Genomic DNA, 26,830 nt, shown 5'->3' on the forward strand with positions numbered 1-26,830 from the left:
ACCCTCAATGTGACCAAAATCCTAGTCTTTACACAAGCGTGCACCCTATTACAGGCTCCAGAAATAGCACAAACCCTAGCCCTCACACACACCAGGATCCTCAAGGCCGTGCACGAAAGAAAAACCTAACGTAGTCCTTGTCCTTGGTTCTGCCGCAGTGTTATTGTGAGACATTGTCTTAGTTAATGAGTGTGCCACAGATATTAACGATTGTGCCATGAATGTTTTAAATATGTCACAGATGTTAAAGCATATGGCACCGACACCAAATGGTAAGGAATACGGCGCAAATGGGGCATTGTGCGTGCGTCCGTGCGTCGCTTTTATGGCTTCTCATTTCTCCACGTTACAGTGGAAAATTAATACACGGCCATTAGAATATTAATTAGTGGATGTGCGTGACCGACAGACTTCGCCATATATACGAAGGAAAAGTCCCAGTGCGTGGCTGCAGCTGTTGAAAATTGGAACCTTACCAAAAGCAAAGGCTGGGGTGGGTTGGCTTTGAATTTTTTTGGTCGCTGCTGTGTCATGTTGAGCGACAACAACACTGTAGAATATGCGGCTGGCTCCAAGGAAGAAAAGGGCAGGGTAATTTCTCTGATAAAGGGCACGAGGGGTCTCTTAAAAAGGGCAATGGTTAGAGGGATGGCGAGTTGAGTTGTGCAGCGTACCGGCTAATTGTGGGGGCTGCGGATTTGCATAAACAAATTAATAATTTGCGAGTTATAGTCCGGCCTCTGTGTGCACAATTCCAATGCCGTACGCATTGGGGAAAAGGCCTGCAGTTGTGTTTTTGGCTTATGCAGGTTAAGAGATGTACCACTTGACCGGCAGTACCTGTCTCAACATTGTGAACCTGAGGCTTTGGCTTTAAAAATGTCAGGCATAGAAATTACATAATGCCTTTGTGCCGATTCTGACATTTTCACGGATCTTGAGTCGGGTTAATTTTTCGTGAACAGGAACAGAATGGTTTTTTTTTACTCTTGCATATGTGACATGCTAATATTCCTGTAATTTGATCAAATCAAAAGCTAATATGCATCATTAAATAAATGCAGAGGAAATGGAAAGGAAGCATTCATAAACAAAGTGAAGACACTTTACTTGATACAGCTATCGTGCTGTGATGGTTCCACCTGAAGACGGAAGCTTGTGTTGCCTCCGAAACGTCGTGATTTTTATTTTATTTGTTATTAATTTTAATTTTTTATTTTCGTGACTTTACCGAAAAAAACTAAGAATATGAAGACACCTATTGAGAGCAGCGTAGGGCTTCATGATTCAGGAGGCCTGATGCTATGCTTGTGTTCTTGCACTGAGCCAGCTCCGCTGAGACCCCTCTCTTCATATCCCAGGCTTGCGCTTCAGATTAGGCCCGGCTTTTTCTTACAGCTGTCTTTGACACTTTCCTCTTCTTGTTGTAGAATAGTTAATTGCATTTCCATACCTGCACCCATCATCGTCGTCATGACCCAGCGATCTCGACTGGTGATGCGCACGAGCCACGCTGCTTCCTTAAAGCCCTGTCTCCAAAGAGTCGCAAGTGTGTCCTCGCCCCGCTCACCAGAGACACCTGCACCGAAGGGGGAACTTGCACTCTATGTAGGCATGTACGTTGAACTTCTTTCTCAACCGTGCTCATCGGAGGTGCAGTGTTGAGTTTATGGGCAGTGTTGAGTCTATGGGCAGTGTTGAGTCTATGAGCAGTATGTTGAACTTCTTTCGCACTGTATGTAGGCAACCGTGCTAATCAGGAGGTGTGGGGAAGGACACCAAATTAACACACAAAAAGCAGCTCCACACACACGTCAGTTTATAGGAATACGCTACACCGCTCTGCACCGAATTGCCTGTGTTTGGAGAGGCCTGTTTTGACGAAATGTCGGCTAAAATTCTTTGGTTTACATTTTCCAGGTTCATTCCCTGGTGAGACTTGACGTGAAACTGCGGTTGATCAGGCATTCTCAAAGTATACGCCCCATGTATTGACATGGGCTGCATAGCTGGGATAACAAACTGTGTGCCATTACACTTTTATTGCTCTATCATGAGCAAACCGGAATATTAATCAGCTAAATGTTTTTGTTGTGTGTGTGTAGATGCCTGATGTATGCCCAAAATGTGTTGTACTTGCAGGAGCAATAACAATAATTGCCTGTGTTTTAATTGCTAATGAAACTCTATGTTTTAATTACCTCGCCAAGGCAGCCCAATACACAAGTGCTAAAATTACATCGTATTTGGAATTACTTTGAGCCTAGGTTGGCACTGCTGGAACGCTTTTTACAGCATGTTTGTCTCGCATTCTCCCATTGGCTGAATCTCGGTTAAAATATATATAACGTAGATATGAACATTATTGTTGACTGCTACTTCTTGTGCACATTGACTGCAATATTTACCCAGACTTAGATTCACATGGGGGACACATGGAATGGCTTTTTCTCTAATAATCGATACTTCTCTTCGTAGGTGAGACCATGCCCTCTCATTGTTTTCCTTTGGCTCATTCAATAAATATAGTTATTTTATTAGCAACCAATAGAGAAACCCTTAGAGTAGAGGTGAGTATACGTGTAACGTACGAGGTGTAAACATACACGCAGCAACAACAAAACGCTATTTTCCACTGCAGTGATGGGAAACATTGCCACGGCATTTGTGCCGGGCGATGTGCACCTTTTATATACGTGCAATGTGTGCATCCATGCGCTGTACAGCATTCAGACCATTCTGGGCCTTTATATACAGTAAAACCTTGGATTGCGGGTAACTTGGTCTGCGAGTGTTTTGCAAGACGAGCAAAATTTTTAAATAAATATTAATTTGATAAACGAGCGAGGTCTTGCAATACGAGTAGTACGTGTATACGCTTTGTCTGCCGAGCGTCACGTGATCACAACTGATATACGAGTGCTTTGATTTACGAGTGCTTTGGATTACAAACACATTTCCGGAACGAATTATGCTCGCAATCCAAGGTTTTACTGTATATATTATATAAAAAATCAGCATTCACACTCCTGATGGATATGGATAATTCTGCAAAGCAAAAGTGTTTTAATATTTTATAAACTCTGCAGGTACAGTTTTTGCATATATCTTGTTTGTTGTATGTCTTATTTATTATAGTTTGCAGGGTATGTGTTCATGTGTCATATAATGCACAGTATGCTTACTTTGTAGCAGTCGGTTAGAAATATATTGCAGGTGTTTTGTTTGACTTTTGTTTTCCCACACGGTTCAGTGCTGAAGATTTGACATTTTTGTGGGCCGATAGAGAAAGTTTCAAATCAATGAATTTTGGTGTCCGTATGCAGACTTGTGCCGTGTCCTATAAACGGAGTGGTTGTGTCGTTCTCGTGTGCGATAAGTCTGAACTGTACAGCTCACAATCCTCTGCTTAATCTCCCATCTATATTCACAGTTTAATCTTTTATCCCACAAATGGGCTATATTATCAGTTCGGCTCGAAAATGTGTTAAAAAGCTTTCATTTGCTCCCCGAATTTTCTTTTCTCTTTCTCATTGTTATGCTGTAGGAGAGAGTATGGACTCTGCTATTCAAACCGTGCTGGTATTTTTTTTTGTACATTGCTACCATCAATTCCTGAGTAAGAGTTATATGTGAAAATGTCCGCTTACCCTTGAAGGTAACAGGTTACATAACTACCAAGTGAAAACAACGGAGAACGAAAGGTGCTACTTTCCTCAGCGCATTAACATTTTCTGATGCATTGAATGTCCACTGCCTTGCTCGTTTGAACCCCCTTTATATTGACACTTTAATTGTTTATAAAATCAAATTAGAATTAAAACCCTGACGTTTAAGCCCTCTTGAGCAGAGGATTGAAAGCACAATTTACCACCTGCCTACAGTGTCTAACATTTTGCACCTAATTGCTGATGTACTTAATGGATATGAATTAATAAGCAGACTGAAATCCAGAGATAGTGAAAGAAAATCACATTTTAATCCATAAATTATGGAACTTTTATCATTGTTTTGTTTTTAATTCGCACAGCTTAGTAATTGCAACTCTTAGCATTATCGTACGTGCGAAAGCAATCATAATTGAAGCTTAAAATAGACTGCACATGGCCCGCATGTAACACCTGCACTTATTTTTAGTTGCAAGTGGCAAATGCTAATTGTGGACAATTAAATGTCAATTAAAAGTAATTCATGAGTTTATAGTGGGCATTCGCTCATCCATAAAAAAGTCACCCATCTAAAGCTAGTGTCGGCTCAATTCAGTTTAATTCACAGTGTGTGTAGGTGCCACAATGGTTGGTGCACTGCACTACGACGAACCTTCTGAGCCGTGTTCCATTCCCAACCGTGGCTGACATCGGTGGTGAGTTAAGTTTGATCATGAGCCACCCATTCACTAACCCCTATTCACCAACGTGAGTGTGGCCTGCGAGTTTGGCCACAAATCCCAAACCATCCAGCACATTTTCTTGGTTCTTTCGGTAAAGTCACGTAGAAGGGAAATAATAAAATAATAAAAATTAAACATAATAAAATACAATTCCCACGACGTTTTGGCTCACAACGCAAGCAACACATTGTTGACACGCTGCTGTCTTCACTCCTATAAAGGAGGAATGGACGAGATCCACTCTGCTTCTGAACAAACAATTGAGTGGATAACAAATCTTAAATTACATCTTTAATCCGCTGTTATTGATCCATATGAAAGAAGACCAACGTGTTTGTGTACGCTTAAAAAAGATTCATCGCCACACGTTGTGGGGAGGCCTTTATCCAGAATTGCATTTCCGAAAAAACTCTTAACTTTTTACTTGGTGCAACTCACCAAGTGGCGACCCAATCAGTTGTGGATTCACGTTATTGCAGTGACAAGCACCTGAGCCAAGGATTTAACGTAATAAACCTGACTACTCGCAATAATAGAGCCCCCACACCACACTGGGGCCAGCTCCTACCTCCAAGCTTGATGTGAAACTTTCTTGATTAAGTTCAGTTAAAGATTTGATGGGAGGAAGGCCAAGGATTACATTGTTGAAGCCGGATAAGCGAGCATTGCTACTAATCTGGCAAGAGATGGGTTGGGGGAGACCCCTCGAGGAAAGTCAACAATTTGCCAGACACTGTACCGATACACCGCTGTTTCCCTGCACTGCCGGTGGCCTGCACGTTTGTGTAATAGTGAGGCTTCGCAAGCTGTTGTGCTGTGCTGCCTGCTTTGGAAACATTTCCATCGGGTTTGCTATGGTGAATATAAGTAAATAAACAAGGGACAAGCTGCTTAAGTTTTTTCCCCCGCTAATTTTGCACCTATATTAACACCTCCGCTCTCACTGTAATTGCACTGCGTGGAACGTTTGCCGCAATTCCATCATTGTTTTTTTATTATTATGAACCAGTGTGATGCGCTGAATGTACAATTGTATATTTATACTCTTTGGTTCTTTCGGTAAAGTCACTTGGGTATAAAATAAAATAAATCACGACGTTTCGGGCGCAACACAAGCGTCCGTCATCAGGTAGGAAAGCATGGCCTACTGCTGATGCAGACTATTTAAAAAAAAAATGTATACATTTAAAAAAAATAGTCTACATCAGCAGCAGGCCATGCTTTACCACCTGATGACGGACGTTTGTGTTGCGCCCGAAACGTCGTGATTTAATTTAGTTGTTTTCATTTATTTTATTTTTTACCTACGTGACTTTACCGAATAAACCAAAGAATATATTTGTCGAGTATTGGGAATGTACTGTTGTTAGCGAGCATCTATTCAGGCCCGCATGACTCATGAGCGAGCAGTGTCGTAGGATGAATCCTCGCTGCCTTTGTCTCACCGGTCCTAGTAAAGGCAAACTCCACCTTTGTGATTTGATGTACTTCAGATTTTTTTCTGGCCCGTGACATTTCCTTAATGTTCACAATCGAATTCCTTGCAGCATAAGAGTTGTTGAGATATCATATGTGTAGCAACTGAAGCAGTTGCCAAAGTGGCTAATGTCATGAATTGGCTAAACTTAAAAGCTTTTGCATGTACAAGAAAAAGAAGACAATTTTAACCATGTGCAAATTGCTTACAGGTACAACATTAAGATTTTTTTAAAGATGTAACGTGCCATGCAACAAAAGCTGTTATTGAGGCATTGTTAAATATATACATTTTTTCTTGCTTTAATTACCATAATGAAATGAGGTAATATTTCAAAAATAAATTGCCTCGATAAATGAAGCGTATGAACATGGTAATAAAAATCACATATGTAAGATTGTAATCGCAAAGTGTTTGAAATCACATTTTAACTACACACTTGTTTTGTGACCTTTGCGAATCAGCATTACTGCAAATGAAGGCCCGAGGAAATGTAAATCGGAGTGGGGTAGGCAAGATGTATGAATTGTGTTGCTTATTCAAAGAAAAGCTGCAAGCACGACAATCGATTTAGTTCGCTCGCCCCATCAGCAAGCGAAATGAGTTAATCCTGAGTTTCATCACTTACAGCAGTGATGCAAACAGACCTGTGTATACAAGCAGGACTGCAATTAGCAAATGGGCAAAAAGTAATCTGCATGACTGATGAACCTTCACGGAATGACAACTACCACTTTATGTTTTAAAAATGTGTCGCCTAAGTGCAATTTGCACGTTATTGTGCCAAAGCACATCCACATTAGTTCTAATTAGCATGTAAAAATTGTTAATTTGGCCAAAATTGAACTGCTCCAAAGCATGACTCATAACGGCTAATGTTTCAAGAAATGGCTGCCGAAAAAAATAAATGTGGTTCTTAAGATGGTTGCAAAAATGCATGAGACCAAGTTAATTAATTACACAAAATGAAATCGCTTTTGTTATTGGCTCAAGCTGTAATTTAAACCCCAGGAAGCAGCCAGGTTTAATTTTGTCATTGCTATCATCATCATCGTTTTAATGTATATGCCAAGTATTGCCTTAAAGTAATTTGGCCCACGAGAGCCTTTGGCCTTTACATGCATTCATGCAGGAACAATCTTGTAATTTACTGTTGGCTGGTATAAATTATCCAAAGTTGGCCGGGCAAGATCACACAATCGCCCGATCTCGAAAACAATGTCACGGGACAATTCACATCCAAACAAAGTGGCAGATGGTGCGTTGATTTGATGTTGCTCCCACTTCGCAATGGATTCAAACTGGGGGATCCTCAGCACAGAGGTCAGCTAGGAACACTAACTCGTTGAGCCTCTTGATCCAAGTGGCTGAAATCAGGCCATCTGTATTTTCGGGAAGACATTTCACGCATTGTTGTGTGTGATAAGTGCACTTAATTGGATGAGTGATATTGTTGTTATTTTTTAAAATACATTTGACGGCCAAGAGCAGTAGGGACCATTTTGAAGGTGGCTCTTTTGAGGTGGTCATCAAATTATTATCAGCTCAGGACATCAGAAAACACAGCTCATCGAGCTCCACTATAGAGAGAGAATTCTATATTGTTTTCACAAAGGAAGTGCGTCTCATTTAATATTCAACGATGTTATGTTTCTGTACGCAATGCATCATTATTTGCGTCCCCACGTATATTTTATTCAAAGGACAAAAAAGCTTTTTTTTTACATTGTAAAGGGTGAACGTACAGTATATATATTTAAACATTATGCTATGGTTCACAATTCCAGTGTCTCATTTTACATTAAATATTCCTTTGCTTTTGTACACAACGCATTGTGTTAATACGCCTGTGTATTTTTTTTAAAGGACAAAAAAGCAAATCTCTACGTTCGAGAATGGATATATTTTTAGTTTATAGCTATGGGTCACAATTCCAGTTTTGAGTACTTGTAGAAATCAGAGGGCATATGCTGCAGCCAGCATCAATTGCATTGCTCCAAACCGTGTGTTTAATATTCCTGAGTGCTTTGCATACACATTGCCGCTGGCCACCTCTCAGTATGGCCGTACGTGTGATACGTGTGTGTGCGCGCGCACGCGTGCACAGTGCATGCACGTACGCACACAGGCGGGCATATGCGTGCGTACGTTTGTGTGTGCACTGCATTCAGAGGCGTGCGTGCGTGTGAAAGTGCCAGGGATGATGGATGGGTGAGTAGATGGCTCCAAACTTTTCTCAATGTTGGCACATGCTCGGTTATTCATATTTAATAGGCTAAAAGCATGCACAGCCTGCTTACAACCAATAAACCTAGACTTAATTAACTAATGTGGCGGTGCCCAGCACAATATGCACCGTGTGCGTTTATCACTTATCCAAACGTTGAAATGTAGGCATCGCTTCCTCCCTCTAATTGGTGCCTGTGCAGCTCATTTTGCCTGATCAATGCATTATATTTTTAAACGAAGTGCTTTTTTAGATGTCTTTAATTTGCTGTGCCACTGCGCGTCACGCCCATGACATGACCACCGAAGTGTTTGCCTTGATGAATTCCAACGCCGAGATGAGACGCGCCTGCACTTTGCCAGTTTTATGTTTCTTGACACGTTTTGAGCCCTCGCTGAACCGTGCAGTGCTGGCCACAAGGTTTGAACCATTGCAGAGAAAGTTTGCGGGGTTACCCGTGCCACAAGTGAAGAGAGACCAGCGTTTACGGATTGAGTCGAGAAAAGAGACAAATTTGGCTCCGAGCAAGTCGTTGGTTAAAAAAATAATCCTGCATTTCATGAATACGACAGCTGTCCTTAATAGTTTTTTTCACGACATACTTACAACATACGCTCGGTGGATTAATTTTTTTCCTCCAACTCATCCGCGCTCAAACATTTTCAAAGGGCTGCAACTTACATTAACACTCAATTTGCAGGCTTCTTTAGGTTAATAATTTTAATAGACCTTTTGTAATGCATCTTAAACTGGTGAGTAATAACTTGCGATAGATGAACTCTGATGGGTTCCGGGCAGCCTTTTTAAAGTCGGCCAGTTGCGAATGTGTGGTGAGGCCAGAGGTGAAGGGTGGTAGAGAGTTACAAATACGAGGGTAAAGGGTAAATATCAATGTGTGTTGTGTCTGTCTTTCCATCTACGTGGTGCAGCATCTGGCATTGCCGCAGAACCAATGACGCCCGTGATATAATATTTTTTGCTTAATTCCAGAATTTGACGTCATCGCAGTGCATGCCCGAGCACTTCAAAGTAGCAGACGTTTTTGTTTCACTCGAACGCCGGCCATATACAAGCACGAACGCTTTGGTTAACATGGGACCTCCTTTGCCAGCACCAAAATATGATAATAGGTTTTCCCCTTTTATCTGCCAACAAAACGGGTGTAAAGATGTTAAAACACCACACTGAAACCTTTTACAAGGAATCATGTCTGCATTAACCACAATGCTTGTGGTCAGAATGCAAAAAAAACACTGATAATATATGCATTGTCTTTGAAACTGAGTGGTCCACACCAGACAGCTTTCTTTTGAGCCTAGTCTCAAACGATATTAGACCAGAGGACGCCAAAATGCGTACAGCCCAAAGACAATGCACTATCAGAATAATAAGAGCTCGGGGTGAGAATCTACATCATGGGACCTCCTTTGCCAGTACCAAAATATGATAATAGATTTTTCCCCCTTTTTTCTGATTGTGCATTGTCTTTGGGCTGTCTGCCTTTTGGCGTCCTCTGGTCTAACACCGTTTGAGACGAGGCTCAAAAGAAAGTTGTCTCTGGTGTGGACCAATAAGTTTCAAGGACAATACATATATTTTCAGAGTGTTTTTTTATTTGCATTCTGACCACAAACATTGTGGTGAATGCGGACATGATTCCTTGTAAAAGGTTTCAGTTTGGTGTTTTAACATGTTAACACCTGTTTTGTTGCCAGAATAATATTTTAAAAAACTTTTTAAAAACACGGTTTAATGAAATGTACCGTACGAGTAATGGCAGAACTCCAGGAAGTGGCCCCAAAGCTTGCCATAACGTAAGGGACTATGGTGATTTACAGCCAACGTCAGTTGAGCGTGGACAATTAGACCCAAGCCAAAACATAACATATAAAAAAGAATGTTGATTTTTATTTATTTTTTATGATCGAATATTGTCTTGTCATCAGTATGACATAAGTATACCAAGTTTGCAGTCGATACCACATTGGGAAGTGGGTTAAAATTGAGTTACAAGATTTGAGGATACAACAACAGACAGAGTGCGTTAATAAAAAGCATGTAAAAAAGGGGAAAACCTATCATCGTGCTTTGGTTAACGATCTACTCTGCTAATTTCACAAATGCAATGCTGCACACTCAGTGCATTATATGTTATAGTTTAAGAGATCTGCAATGCTTAAATGGACAGGCAAGTGGATTTTCATATTAAAAGTTCTTCAGTATTTTTCCACTATATCGCAGCATATTGATTACATTTTAAGGGCTTCTGGAATTCACTTAATCAGCCAAATTACCCAGACACATGGTCAGCTGTATTGCAATTGCATTGCCTTCGATTGTGGACCACAGTCACAATTCCATGGTGCTGCTGTTCCTTGAATAATGTGCTGGAGAGTGTGTGCTTTGAGATGGGGGGGGGGGTCTTCGCTTGGTGGATATTGGCTACATTTTAATTGGTCGGACGGGTTTTATTTAACCTCCCCGCAGGAGCTGCGAAACCAATAAAAATGAAAAACGCCAGGGTTTAATCTGTGGAATACTACCGGAAAGTTTAGTGTTGCCGATTATTCATTTGTCCTCCTGAGATGAATGTGACTTTTGTGAGATGAGGTTGTGCAATGACTCCCAGGCTTTTTTGCCCATGGGCACTCTTCAGCAATGTCTCATTTGGATACCCTGAGGTATTGCACTTCAGCTGAATTCTGATCTCATGTTTTTTCCCCATATAAAATACCGGAAATGCGATGCTAATCTTCACGTGTAGTTTTTCTCCTTTCGAATCAATGTAATTACAAGCGTGCGCTGAGAGATTGCGTCCTTGTATTTACATTGAACACTGTAAAGGCAACCCGTACCGTTTGAGATCGTGTGCAGGCTAGCGACATAATTTACACTGCTAAAAAAAAGTAAGTGGGCTTGGGCAGGACACGTCATGGGCCAATGATCGTGACGGAGTATGCAGCCAAGGAACAACGCTTCTGAGGGTAACATCCGCCCAGGAGATGGAGTGCTGAAATTGGCTCATGTGCAGTGCTTTGGTGTATTGTAGCATTGCAAAACCGTGAGAGATGGTGACAAGTTGGGGGGGGGGGGGCCTTCATCCCGCAGTGGATTTATCATGGCCGATGAAATGTGAGCGTCGTGTTTCCAAAGCTGAGGTTGCTGAAATTACATATTCACCAAGTGTGTTGTATGTTCCATATGTTATTTGCAACTTTACATTCTTTAAACATGAAAACTGGTTTGCCCAGTTAAGTATTCCCTCTGACAAAGCAGCAGGATTCCCAATTAGAAAAGAAACTATGAAATTAAATAAATTCAGTAAAAATAAATGTGTTACGAGAGATGTATTCGCTTGTATGAGATGCAAAAGAAAACATTTACCGAACCCCCTTCCTGCCTGACAACTTTAATCCTTTTATATTTCGAACATAAAGGTTTCTTTTGAAACTGAAAATAATGATGCAATGTCCAGGTGTATTCTATGCATTGTAGCTACTGCTGTCACAGGTACATTATTGAAATTTGCATTGTTATTTTTGGCTAAAAACATACAATGTAATTGGTAATGGACAAATATTTCATTGCAAGACCCACCTGACTTTCCTGGGTAAATAAGTCGTAACTATTATTATGTTAATTGCAACATTTGAACACGAGTGATTTTAACATTGGACTTCTTTCATGCGGAGGGGATTGAAAAGACGCAGCTTTTAAACATAGTTGAAGGTGAAGTATTTCCAACCATTTTTCGATTTAAAGCTTTCGTGACTGCAGGGATTCATCTTCTTAGTTCTTTCGGTAAAGTCACGTAGAAGGGAAATAATAAAATAAATCTCACGACGTTTCGGCCACAACGCAAGCAGCCGTCCTCAGGTGAAGAACAGGTCTGTCGGAAAGACAGCTGTCTTCACCTGAGGACGGCTGCTTGCGTTGTGGCCGAAACGTCGTGAGAATTATTTTATTATGTTTTATTTTTATTATTTTATTATTTCCCTTCTACGTGACTTTACCGAAAGAACCAAGAAGATAATTACAACCAATCCGAGGAGGCGATAGACGCTGTGCGGGTTGAGGTGGCGCGTTCGTCGGTGACGCGCTTGATGGTTTGGACTTCACCACCATCGTCGAAGTTCGGCGATTCTTTCATCGCCCATTTGCCACGTTACGTTCGAGCGCGGTTTAGCGAGGTCCTTGGTTCTCATGGGAGAGAGAAGCCCAGTGCTTCCATGGTCTGGGTCCTCAACGTGGTGTTTGTTTCCCACGTCCATAACCGCCCGCGATTCAGTCCAGCGAGTGCAGACGTGTTAATTTTCGGCCGCTAGAGTGAAGGCGCCCATCCAGAAAGGTTTCCTGGATTTGAAGCCTGTGGCTGTTGGATTCTTTTAGGTCTTGTTGGAGCAGCAGAGTAATGTTGTTCATGATACCATGGTAATATTGTGGTACTCGGATCATTGGACTGTTACCACATTCGGGGTGAAAGATTCCTCGGTGTGGTTTTTCTTCACAATCGCGTTACATTCTACACTAGCGTTAGCGGTCACGATTAATGAAGGCCTCCCATAGTCATTACCGTCTCTTATGGTTCTGCGATGTGACAATCGGTTTAGCTCCTGCCCAAGAGCTGATGCCCGTAGCTCCAGCTTCCGTGGAAGCTGGATGTACTCTGGGGTACATTTCCTTCATTGGCTGCCACTCTCAACTTTGACCACTGACTAGCTATCATCCCTGAGAGCAACGTGCCCTGCCCAAATCCGCTTACTTTTTTAAATACTGTAATCAATGTGATGGCTTATATTTGTATTTTCTTGAGTTCATGTGTCCATACTTTTGTTACTCGGTGTAATTGCAAGCATGCTTCCTGCAATGTTTCTCTATGCACTTTTCACCCTTGTGTTTTAACGTTATCTGACATCTAGTTCAGGTGTAAATACGAACGTGTAAGTGGATTTTTTTGTTTAAAACACTCAACATCTGTGAATGGAAGTCAAGTTACGACGAATCATTCCATCGATTATAATTGATTCTTACACTCTCGGTAGACGCAACTGATTGTGCGCGTGAAAATCAATTTAGACTTTTTCACACTATACTCTGTTTAGGCTATTGCGGTGGACAAAACTCTGAAAGCGAGGCGTAAAATTACCAACAAACTAAATCGATTCTTGAGCTGTATCGTGACCTCAAATCATGACAATTAATGGAATCGCAGGGATGGGGTGAATCATTGCACCCCGAGAGAACAGACACCATTTTTTTTCCCATTGAGGAAAAAAAAAACCCTGCCCTACTCGAGACTTACGTTCCATGCCCTGACAGGAATTGTTTTAAGCTGAGAATAACTTCTCCAAATGGACAAGCGTGGAGTTAGTAAAAATACATAACATAACCTATTGAGCCCCCAAACTTACCTTTTGTGAAGCGACCTCATAGTTGAATTGAGCCTATATTCGATGAGTAAAATGAGCCGAGTTTGTGTGCGCTTAGCACCGAGTGAGAATGAAAATAGGACAATTTTGACCATGACTCGAAGGGCCTCGAAAAGTTGAGATTATCAAACACCTGCCCGGAAGTGAAGCTGTCAATTTGTTATTGCCTCTCATTGTTTTACTGCATATTTTATGACATTTTGCCTTATTTATATGCAGCAATCCGTGTGTGCTAACAGGGGATGCATGAAATGGCATGTTCGTTTTATACGGTTCCTGTGGGACATAAATCTCCTGAATTCAGGAATTTCCGAAAACTTTCAGGCTAAATTATTCTGACTGGATGAGATTGTACTGTGTAAATGTGTACCGCATGAAGTGTTGAATTCATATACATTAATGCATACGTATGGGGCCACACTGTCCCAGTTACTTAAATTGCTGCGCTTGTATTAACGCAACGGGAGAAGAAGATTGGAATGCTCTGGAGATATTAGATATATGCCGTACATATCGTTGTATTGCTCTTAGATACGTTTTAGATTCCTATTGGCATTATTCCAGTGCATCGTGCTCAATAAACCATTTGTAAGCTTTTTTTTTACACTTGCTGCATATAAAATATCACTGCATTACAATCAGCAAGGCTACTTCAGTTCACCTTTTTACTCCCAAAAGCATTTGTGCGCTAGCTAGCTTTAATGTGTATATCGTAGCATTCCCGAAGCATTAGAGTGTTGTTTCTCAAACTTATGTTGGCCCGCGGACCACTCGGCCGATGCAAACATTTCTGCAGACCACCCAGCCTCCCTCCCCCCCCCCTGCTCCTGGTGTCAACGCATTCGCTTCTCTCTCCAAATATCAAAATACCAGTCATACAAAATGATTCATATTAACGGAACGTAAAAACGTATATTCTTTTAATGCCGCTATCAGGTTTCTTTTTTTATGGTGGGGTAGTGGCATTTAAATCTTGGGTTAGGATAGTTTAATCTAACTTTATTTTTAAATTAAATATCACATATCTGTCAACCCATACGGTTTACCCATATTCTTGTGCAGGGAAATTGAGTTTTCAGGTCCATGTGGCATTCAGCCGTTTCAATAAGGGCAAAAAATGTTTTTTTGTCTATTTGTTGGTGTTTTTCCCTTGTGATGGGACTTTGTAGGATGAACGTTGACATTTATAAGGGCACTGGGTGATCAATACGGTCTGAATTGGTCTGTAATAAGGTAGGGCACTGATAAGGGGGCGACAGGTATGATATCATCAGTAAAATATCAATTAATGTCCGAAACCGAAGGTAAAAACGTTGTCTTTATTTCCGGATCAATTTGCGTTTGCGTCACAGCCCTGTGGACCACCCTGTGGTACCGGGGACCGCACTTTGAGAACCGCTGCATTCGAGCCAACGAGCAGCCAGTGACTTGAACATTTAGAACAGACTAAATGTGTGCCTCAAATGTATCTGGCTTTGGTGTCTGTCTCCTGCATTAAATGCTACAAATGTATTTTTAAAATGTGTTTATAGCCAACATAATGTGCAGAGACTCATTCAATGCACAAACTATTTAACATTTTGTCCGATCATATTAATTAAATGAACCTGGGCATATATTTTACGAGAATTAATAGAGTGCACTTTGCTTGTTTTTACAAAGATTTTTTCAATATTTAATCGTACAGGTATATTATGTGTGTTTTTTATCGCCACTAAGCAGTACAATTTCAATGGCAGTGGGAATATATGAGGTCTGATTTGGGTGGTGATATCCTAGGGAGAGAGCTGCAGATTTTACATGTAAACACCATCCCTCTTACCATGCTGTCCTGACAGGGGCCAGATATCATCAGAAAACCCTTGACTATCATATTCAAAGTGGAATGGGCGTGCGTGTGTGACCTACGTGCAGAGAACTTCTCTCTTTTTAAGACGTGAACATCACCCTAAAAAAGCAGCATTTGCACGAAGTCGAACAGTTCCCGCATTGAAAATGCAGGTGACAAATCTGATTATATTTGATACTTCTTATTTACAGAGGCCACTTGCGTGTAATTATAGCGTATTGATGAATCACGCTTTAATGTAAGAATAGATGCGGTTACATTGTCTCAACAGTGTTCTTTTCAATTGGAATAGACAAACGGCGCAACCTAGCACTTGTCAACAAGACATATGTTCAATTGGTCATTCGCCTGCTTGAGCTCTTCAAAACCACACTCTTTGCACGATACGATCAACATGAACTAATAAAAACCATGCCACTGCTGCATAGCTTTTTTTCTTTCTTTTACGGGCTGTGCCGTATAACTCTCTCCAACGTGTTTTCGAGCTGGATCGATTTTCTTCGGCACTGTGCCCGACGACGATTGGAACGTCATTTGGCGTTTGCGCCAATCTGTGGTGCATTGCCCGCATTGAAAACGTAAACGACGAGAAGCTCTCGGCACGAAACGTCAGCTATTACACCGAAAAAACACGTGGCACAACCCAAAAGCACACACCTCCGAGTGCGCATGAAACACGCTTTGTGTCCTGGCTTGACTTGGGCCTTTAAAGAAGTTGCGCTCTCCTGGCTGACAATCCTTAAATTCACATTGTGCTATGAAGCAGGTGCCCTGGGATGGCACATTGGAGATTGACATTTCTCCCATCTCTTCACGCCAGTAGGTACCTTCTGTCATGCATTGGATCGCTAGATACGCACGTGCCGTTTGTGCTGTATTCCTAATCTGTAAATTCACGTGGCAGATGGTCAGCTTTCATTAAAATCCTTGGTTACTTTCCCCTGAAATTTACCGACAGCTTCAAAAAAAACATTATCGAGGCTGTGCATTAAATTTCACGTAATTTTTCGGTCGATGCGGTCGCCTTTTTTAATTTATATTGCCATGTGGTCGCACCACTAATATTTGGCAAGTTTTCTTGTGCCCAACCTTTAATTGTTGCTTTAAAGAAATACTTGGTATGCCTTTTCAGTGAATTAAAATAACGTCGTTGCATGTTGATTAAATACACATGCTGTACATGTGCAGCATATCAATAGTGATGTAACTGGACTTGAAAGTGAATGGTTTAATTGTAAATAGCATGGAGGCCAAACAATGGGTTTCTATAATGACCATTCCACAAAGAGGTTACGGCCTTAATAGTTCCGGACGCTGAATTAATTGACTGTTCAACGCAACAGCTTCTTTTGTCATCAGCATTTTTCATTCGACCATCAGCCTGTCCCCTGGAAACTAAGAAATTAACGAACGCACTCGATTGGTGCAGCCAGATAATCAGTGTGCTAAATGGGAAACCCTTTATTCTAAAACAGCATGTGGCATATTGAATGAGAATGCATTTAAACACTTCATTAGAAATTAATTCAGAGAACAAAGTGTGCGTACATTTGCCATTCAAAAGGGCCAGGTGCCGGTATTATTCTACCCCTTAATGACTGTGTTATCACCCTGGCGTTTCCAAAAGACATTGGTGTTCATTGTCCGGGCCCCATTTGCGCAGCTAATTGATCGTGCGTTGACTGATTGTGGATTTGTGATTAACAGACGCCTCTTGGGACTTGTGCTTTCGACAGGTGATGACCAGGAGGGGGCTATGAAGATGGAAGATGGGAGTGATGGTGATATGAGTAAGAAGAACATCTTAAACTAATTGGAAACGTCAAATCCTTCTTGTTACCTCACTTAATATGAAGTGATAACTTCAATGTCTTCCTTCGATGAGAGTAGTAGCCTGGCACGGGCGTTTCAAGATTTCTCAGACGTGCAGGCTAGTCTATATATCATGTGAAATCTGTTGCACAATTTGGACATTATCTGGCTTTTATTGGGAGTAGCAGAAAACACTGATCTTATGGGAGGGTGCACGACTTTTATCCTGAGATTTACCGGTGTTGTGCAGATTTCCACGTCTACCAGTGGACAGCGCTGTCCTACGTGTCAATAGCCATATCCCATGGCCGTCGTAGCGTTTATTTGTAACCAGGAGAGAAGCCAATTTACCTATCAATTAGTACACATGCTTTGTTGTGATGCCGCAAAAGGTGAAACTGACAACTTGCCCTTAGGCAAGTCTTTCTTGCTCTGAATCCCAACGATGAATTGTTGCACGTGGGAGCCAGCGTTCAGTACCATACAATAATCCACCTTGTTCCACTCTTAATAAACAATGTTCCCGTTCAGCTCCTCTTTTCGGCTTACCCCATTACACGGAGACAATTGAATACATAATTGTGCTGCTGGCATGGTATCAAAAAACAGGCCTCGTGTGCCCGCGTACATTAAAGACCCCTGCGGCACTTCGCAAGAGAGGGCCCGTTGTGCGTCTGCGTTGAGCCCAAATTAACCGCGCACGTTTAATAATTAATGATTTCCAAATAAAGCACAGGTTCGCTTGTAAACACGCAAATTGCACGTGGCCTAATGGAGTCACTTCGTGTAAATATTGCCCGAGCTTTGCCCGCAGAAGCCAACTTTGTTTTGCCACAGAATGCTCATTTAAATGATCACCTGTGCACGGTTATTCTGGTGGTTTTAGACATTGGCTATAACTGAGCTTCAATACAAGCAGTAGTTTCATATTTTAATGAACACTGGACATGCTCCAGAAATTACATACGAAAGAAAAGTATGCATAATATCCCTTGAAATATAGCCCAAAAGCATAGCACGTCTTTTAAGGTGAGTGTGTGAACCATGCCATTTGGCACTTTGCTCTATTTAATCAATAAGAAGTGATATTGGTCGTTTACCTATGACCAGTTCACCCAGAATGAAACCCAATCATATACAATCTTGGAAGATAAGTAAATTTGAGCCTAGACACTGCTTGGATGGGTGACCACCATGCACAAATTGTATGTTCTCGTCCATTGTATATGAACTCGTCTATGAATGCTCCCCGTGTTCACCAACCTGCTGAACTAACCATGCTGGTGAAGTATGTTCAAATAATGCTCATGACATGGTGAGGCCCCTTATCCAGCGATAGGTTGAGAAAAAACGACTCGCCGAGTCTCGAGACTCAATCAGGAGGGTCCTGCATTGGGATGCTTGGCTGTGACGCAGCAGCAGCAGCAGCTGCAGTAGGCAGCAGGAATCTCGTTTTGTGGGAGAAACTAATACCAGCTAGCGTTAGGGGCTGCATTGAATTTATCAGCGGTGTTGTAGTGGTTCCCCAGTCGACATTTCGCACTGCTCGTGGTAACGCAATAACCTTGTCGACAAAGTGGGACCATGATGATGCATCTTCGGGGCCCTTCATCTTTCATCTCCGGGATGGCAATATGTAATCCATAATATATACCCTGCTTTAAGCAATAACCACAACTAATGGCCCTTAATGTGTGCAAGTTGAATTTTATGCTCCCTGCACGTGATGTGTCCCTGTGCATGGGACGTGGCGAATGTATATATATATTTTATTTGCTTTATTTATCGTGCATTATTCAGGAGGTAAGTAGCAGATAAATAAAGCATGGGTGGACACGTTTCATTTAATTTAAGATGCATCTTTTTTCTTTTTCAATCACATCTCGGCTTTGAACACTTCTGAGCAGAGTCAAGTTTGCTCTCTTTTTCAGAAAAGTCACCAAACTTTTAAATGATGAATGGCGTATAAAAGTTTTAACTGAAGGCCGCCAAGAAAAGTAACGGAGCTTTTTGCTTTTTTTTTATAATTTACATTTGAAGAGTGTGGCTCATTTTTCATATGTCTAGGTAGTCGGAGCAACAAATCTTTTTATCATTCATATATTAAAGGGAATGTTTGGCTACTCTGCAGTGTGAATTGAGGAATGACATATAAATACAGACGATCAAAAATGTGGATGCGCACCTCTTTAATGGCATTGCAGCTCCTTAAACGTGTGTCATGGAAGCATTACAGTTGTTCCATCCTACCTTTTAGACATTATTGTGCTTGCATACTTGAGTTCTTTTTTTGTCGTCTATATTTTTGTTCCTGTACGAGAAAATTGATGCGTGTGCATCAGTATTGTGGTCCGGCATCTTTTGTGTGCTCCAAAGCCTAATGAAAATTCCTGTCACTCATGTGCGGTGGTTACACTCCCCCCTTCAATAAGCCTGTCCAGTTTTTTTCTAAGTGGAGCAGATGAATAGTTTACTGCATTTCCAGAAAGATTTGCATTCAAGGCCATCTTCAAATCCTCAAATTTACTGCCTAACGGATAGATGCATGAAATCCTGGTCCGATAAAAGTGTTTGGTGCCTTCACTGCTGATACATTCAGCATGGGATGGATGGATCGATTCCCACTCAAGATCAAGGTTTATGACAATGAGGTTGCTGGGTGGTTCAGAGGTCAGAGGGGGGAGAGCGCTGAGCTGCCATTAATGAGATCCTGGGTTTGAATCTCGACAGCTGCCTAATGGTTAAACTCAAGTATAGTGCACTAATGGTCTGAATCTGATCATGAATGACCACACACACACCAAAAAACATCACAAAATATGGTGCTGTACTTAATCTGGATACATTTCAGCTCTGAGAATCAAAAATTTTACTATTACTCTTCTTGGTTCTTTTGGTAAAGTCACGTAGAAGGGAAATAATAATATAATAAAAATAAAACATTAAAATACAATGCTCACGACGTTTCGGCCACAACACAAGCATCCGTCCTCAGGTGAAGAAACAGAGCTGTCGGAAAGACAGCGCTCCAATGAGCACTGCTCAGCTTGGCAGCGTATTTAAGCTGGGTGGGAGGAGCAGAGCACCTTGACAAAGACGTTTACATATGAACAGAGGAATTTGGCATAGAAGTAGCTATGATAATGTGAGAGATTAGCATGATGTTAAAGTGAGAAATTAGCATGTAACTGGAAGATTAGCATGATGTTAATGTGAGGAATTAGCATGTAACTGCAACTTGTGTTGTGGCCGAAACGTCGTGAGAATTTAATTTTATTATGTTTTTTTTGTTATTTTATTATTTCCCTTCTACGTGACTTTACCGAAAGAACCAAGAAGATGAATCCCTGCAGTCACGGAAGCTTTAAATCGAAAATTACTATTACTGTCACATGACGAGCATCATTCTCATACTGCTCCTTCCCGTGTGGATCAGAGGTCACTTAAAGGGATCTCGGACAGCTGTGTTATCCGCTTCCCAGGGTTGCAGTGCTATGCAAGAGATCCGAATGTTTTGTCTCATTGCATGACTCCAATAGCTCATTGGAAACACATTTCTGCGGAGGGAGCTGGTAGGAACGTTGGGTTGCTCGTTCAATGGCCAGGGTCAACTGTGGCGTGGTGTATTCCACAAATATGCCCGACTGTGAGGGTGGGCACAAGCCGGCGTGAGGAGGTTAAACGTTGTTTTATAAGGGCACCACGGGGTGACCAGCCCCTCCCCACCCAGCCCCTCCCCACCCAGCCCCTCCCTGCACGACGGACAGACACAATAATCTTCTGTGGGCTGGTGTAACCAGGAGGTTCCTACCAGTATTAACATTAAGGATAAATTGGCAAAAAATATATATTGTAATGCTCTCTCATATACTATTCCACCACCTGGCTTTTTAGATCTGACCTCTGGGTGCCACTCCAATGCCTGTCTTGGTGACGAGTCTTCCACCATTTTACACGCAATTTCTATACATAGTATTCTCTTACAATTTACAACAATTTATCATCTGCTTTTTTATTTGAAATTTCTGTGTAACCCACCATATCTTGCCATGAAAGGCTTCTAGTTAAATTCCCAGCTCGCAAATCCATAAAATGACACAATTATTCCTCCTGCCTCAAATACCCATCTTTCATTGCTTTCTATCGGAAGTGATTGTTACAGACTCTGTGGCATATTCACAAGAGTAGGCACCTGTTTGCCTGGCATCATGGCCTGACATCCAAACTTGAAAATGACGGAGCTAAATTATTAAATAACATCGTTATCATGGAATATATTTAATAACTTGTTACCTGGTGTCCCCTGTTAAATCATTAACTTCAATGGGCTTTCCTTTTAGAATATGAAATTCTAAAATTATGCTTTCTCTTTTAACTCCACTCTCATGACTGCACTCAAGGCTTGAAACAAGTGATCAGCAATACTTTGTTGTTGTGATCTATGAACGCTTTGGGGCACATTAACCATTAATACAAACAAAATTTGCTTTTTTTCTGGTTTTGGAAACAGTTGCTGCTTTATCGCATACTTAATTGGAGCTAGATCTTACTATAGTTTTTTTAAAGTTGCTTAATATCTGCTATTAATCAATGAAATTGTACTTTTTTTAGTGAGACGTGTGGTTTGCATTTGACACCGCTCGTATCTTTCTCAATGCATGTTCCATTTTAATATTGTATAATGGAATTGCTTCGTGTTTATTTATAACTATTCCCATGTGCATTGCCCCATGTGTTATTTCGTGAGCAACGTTTGCATCATTTGTCAAATGCGTGCAACTGACTGACCGATGCGCTGTTCTGCTGTTTTTTTCCTGAATGTAGTCATTTGTCCTGATTTTGGAGCAAGATTTCAAACATTTTTTGAGTGCCCTCTAAGAGTAACCTATTGCCCTTTTGCTGCAGGATGTTATAAATGAGTTGTTGCTATTGATGCTTTACAGTCTGGGTCTTCTACCTGTTATCGCTCTCAATGCCCGACACTTCTCTCTGCCTCTCATTCTCTCTCTCATCTTTCTCCTCTCTCACTATCTCGCTCTGAAACACCAGTTGCAATACGCCAGACTATAAAGTGTTAATAGGCTTAATAACTTTACTGCTGGAACCATGGGTGTGCTTTGCCACATTGTGTTTGCATGCGTTTTTGATTTCCTTACAATATGTATTTTATAATGGGTTTGTTTTCTCGTCCAAATCGGATTGCATGGATATACCAATTATTGTTAATTGGTGGCCATATGGAATAATTATGGTTTTCATTCCGATGTGCTCACCTACCTTGTCACTACATTCTCACTTCAGTTGAAATTTATCATTTGAACTCATTATTTTTTTAATTATGCCAATATAAGTTGATTAAATTGTGTATTCTTTCCTTTTTAATTCACAAGATTAACATTATACTTTATTACGTCTTGTCCATGTTTACAATATATCACTCATATATTACTCTTTATGCCTTCGAAAAACATCTGCAGTGCTTGAAATTTCAAACCCTTGTTTCCCAAATCTTAATTTCTTGGCATATATTCTCAATCAGTTTTCGGACCATATAACAGTTGGCGTCATGTAATTGAAACAATAAAATATTAAAGGTACGAATGCTCAGTGGCTAACGCGGTAGTGCTACCTTCTCGGAAACATTCATCCAAATTCCTGTCTTGTGGGCAAATCGGCCAGAAATCTGCGACAGTTCCGGGTTTGATCATCCACGCGATTTAAAAAATGTAGGACTGCAGACCACATTTTCATCCACCATTTGTCCTTGTTGCAATCTTTAAACTCCGTCGTGTTCATTGAAACAAAAAGTCATCCATTGTCCAGAGTAAAGTTAAAGTCCTCTGTCCTGTTTGATCTTGTCATTTACAAGATCCCACAACAAAAGTGTCATAAGTTGCTCCTTTTGGGCATCGTCGTAGGTTCAGTCGGCGCTGACGTCAAAGAAAACATGGCCACAACCGGCGGTCTATTTGGGGGTGTTGCGAATGGCAACAACCCGCGAAAGCGGCCCCTGGAAGACGGCGGCAACAATGGCGAGAGGGGCTTCTTGATGGGTAGGCGTCCCATCAAGAAGAGGAAGGTGCCGGGCCCGGCCCTACCCAAGAACGCGCTCATGCACCTCAATGAGATTCAGCCAGGCCTGCAGTTCACGCTCGTGTCGCAGACAGGGCCTGTGCACGCGCCGTGCTTCATCATGGCCGTGGAGGTGAACGGCCAGAAGTACGAGGGCTCTGGCCCCACCAAGAAGAAGGCCAAGCAGCAGGCGGCCGAGAAGGCGATGCGCTCGTTCGTGCAGTTCCACAACGAGTACGACGCCTGTCTCGCCCGCGGTGGCGTGCGCGTGCCCATCATGGCCGCCGACTTCACGTCCGACCTGGGCGAGTTGCCTGACGTGCTCTTTAACGGCTTTGAGCTGCCACCTCCAGAGCCCGAGGCATTGGCGGCCACGGCGGCTGCGGCGGCCGCAGCCGCGGCGGTGGCGGCAACGACCGGCACAAACGGCGGGGGCGGTCACTCCGTGGCTGATCAGAAGCCGCCGCCCGACAGCCCCTTCCCGCAGAACCTGGCGTCGCTCGTGACGGCGAGCGGAAAGAACCCCGTGATGATCCTCAACGAGCTGCGGCCGGGCCTCAAGTACGACTACGTGTCAGAGTCGGGCGAGAGCCACGCCAAGAACTTCGTCATGTCGGTGACGCTGGACGAGCAGACCTTTGAGGGCTCCGGGCGCAACAAGAAGCTGGCCAAGGCACGCGCGGCACAGGCCGCCTTGCAGAACATCTTCAACGTCCAGCTGGACGTAGCACCGAGCCGCCAGCCCATCCCCAGCGAGGGCCTACAGCTGCACCTGCCCCAGGTACGGTGAGAGAGGGGGAGAGAGATATGATGCCATGCATGAGTGAGTGTGCAAGAAGAGACGTGGGTTATTTTCCTGTGTCGGTTGTAATTTTCCAGATTCCTTGGTCGTGCGAAGGTAAGTAGGATTGACCTGTGCTCGCTGTCATACGTGAGTGAATGTTGTTATGGTTCACCCAAGGAAATCTGACAGCATCACGAAGCTCATGTTTGGGAGGGTAATGACCTTGTTGCCCGTTTTTGTGTAGATGTCGTTTCCTAAACATGATCTCTGCCTCAAAAGTAACCAGGTTTTATTTTTGCTTAAGCAAGGATTCACGATTTACTCCACCCCCATCTCATTTAAATAAAGAACACTACTGGAATTCGGGTGATACTGAAAATTATTTTAAAAGGTAATTCTTTTCAGCCCTTTATTAATCAACTGTTGGATAAAGGCGCCCGCACACCGTGTTTGACTCCTTTCAGTGTGGGTCACTGCCGGGATGATTCCTCAGCACTCTTGCAATACAGAACGGGAGTCGCCCGTGCTGTAGCTGGGATGGCAGGGCGGTAGGCTTTCTTTCGCCATGGGTTGAGGTGGCCGCATTACGAACTCTTCCGACGGGAGTGTCATGTATTGGCAAGGTCTGCCTCGCTTAACGGGCGAATGAACAACCTGTTGACCGTGCACCAGGATTTAAGAGACGAGAGCTCATCCTTCACTCCCTTCATAGGGATCCATGCCCAAGCAGCAAAAACTGCGACTTGAATGCCACTGCTCCATTGTTGTTTGGCTGCAGATGGATAGGGGATGCTTGGGGAGGTGGCTGGGCATCTGGCTTGGAGCTAAGTCCGAATGTGAATTACTGTGGAGGAGAACAGAAAGTGTGGGTACCGAAAGGGCATTTTATTTTCCGCTACATGATGAAGTTGTTAGTCCTTTCCAGATGTTAAGTGACACAAGCCCAAGGCTGGCCCGGACCCCCGATTGAGAATGCGTTGTTTGATTTGTTCGTTTTCTATTGCAGATCATATTGCACTCCTTGTGTCTCCATGGGAGGCTGAAACTGCCTGCTGGGAGATGTGTGTTTATTGCAGTCATGCAGCTGACTTGCTTTAAAGCATTGTAGCCAATCATATTGGCTCTCATACTCCCAACAGCTTAGCTCGTGTTGCTTATGGGTGCTGTGGTTAGGTGTGCTCAAACGTAAAATATAATATTGAACATGTTTAATTTAGCCATTTGTTTTACTTGATACTGGTGACAAATTGATACTCTTATTACAAGTGCTTTGCTTATTTATTCAAAGTTTGCTGTGAATTTAAGAAACTACCAACCGATTGGGAAATCATTTTTTGAAAATCCCATGTTCACATCGTTGATTTTTTTTGGAATCATTGCGGGTGATCCAGGCTTCTTGTGCCAACAGTTCTGCAGCAGAGAAAAATACAAAAAAGTGCTAAAGAAATCCTGGCAGAATTTATTTTCATATCCCCTCCCCAAAGAAAACGAATGCCGTTGCAAGAGAATAGTAAATAAATTGCCAGGGACGCGCAACTGAATGGCTGTCTTGCTTCATGACTTGCTGATTGGCAGTGGTGATAAATACGTTAAGAATGCCCTCTAACAGACCCTCATTTATTTTTGATGGTAAAAAAATCCATAACACGCTATCATTTACGCTATGACCATGTATATTTTATGTTCCGAATTAAGGACATTGCATTGTATGTGTGTTTTTTTATGCATTATGTTGTATGTACATTCTTGTCGCCTTGTCCTATATTTTCATATGTTTGGCCAGTTGGATTATCCTTTCGGTGGAAAGGTTGCAGCAAATCATAATCACGTGCTCTTTTGTTTTATTATCTAAGGCCTAGATTATTATAATTTTGTGGAATATTTGCAAGCTGGCATGCCACGCCGTGGAATATTTGGCTTGTAGAAACGACTGGATTTCCGCGCAAGTTGTTCCTACATTACCACGATAATGCCTATGTGCTCCCTGTGTTTAAATGAATACCACAGGAATAATACACAGTTGAGTATAAATGCCTAAAATCAGAAAAAATAACCCCGATCATTCTGCCGTGTCTCCAAAGCACTCGTCGCAGATTTGCAAAATCATCCTGAGCCCATCTCTCCCAGGAAAGTGCTAATATGTAAATGTGGTTAGGCCAAGTTTTTTTTAATTCAGTGTTTTGAGATTTGCACCGGGAGCAGAACTAACTTGTGACTCCTCTACTGTTTTTTTTAACATTGACACACACATTCCGTCTACATACTTTAAACGTATTCATGCATGAATGCTAATAACCAATAAATAGTTGCAAGGCTTCTTCCAATAAGTATTCTATCCCCAGCTGATGCCTGATCATTTATTTTCGCGTGTCTATATCACTACCTGTGTACAGTATGATCACACGGAAGCTTCTTATATTTTGTGCTACATTATTGTTGTTCTGCTTGTGGAATGCACCTGGCTAATTTGGCTATTTCCATTGACAGGCAGTAACCTACTACACAGCTTGTGGTCGGGTATCCATGCATTTGTTAGCACCTATGTTTATTACCAAAACCCGTCACCTTATAATAATGGGGGTGTCTAGCCTCGGATATAAAGGGCTTGATCTGTATGGGCATTAGTTTGGAGATGAGGACTTGAAAGTATAGGTTACTGCCTCTGGCTCTCTCGGTAACAACATTCACATGAACGTGACACCAATGCACTTCTGTATGTGTCACATCACCATTATTCATGATCAGTCCACTGCTTGATGAAAGCCTTTGCCATATCTCACAGTCCCGCAT

At 42.1% G+C, this 26,830-nt stretch overlaps 1 protein-coding gene across 1 annotated transcript in view; it reads left to right on the forward strand.

Moving 5' to 3' along the window:
• Positions 1-26,830, forward strand: part of LOC144943458 (double-stranded RNA-specific editase 1-like) — a 109,436-nt gene that overhangs the window by 17,984 nt on the left and 64,622 nt on the right. The window contains exons 2-3 of the mRNA XM_078870894.1: positions 17,109-17,162; positions 23,103-24,037. Of these exons, the coding sequence (XP_078727020.1) occupies positions 17,109-17,162; positions 23,103-24,037 (989 nt within the window). The remainder of the gene's footprint in view (positions 1-17,108; positions 17,163-23,102; positions 24,038-26,830) is intronic.

This window comes from Lampetra fluviatilis, chromosome 31 (assembly GCF_964198595.1).
Source record: "Lampetra fluviatilis chromosome 31, kcLamFluv1.1, whole genome shotgun sequence".
NCBI classification, from domain to species: domain Eukaryota; kingdom Metazoa; phylum Chordata; class Hyperoartia; order Petromyzontiformes; family Petromyzontidae; genus Lampetra; species Lampetra fluviatilis.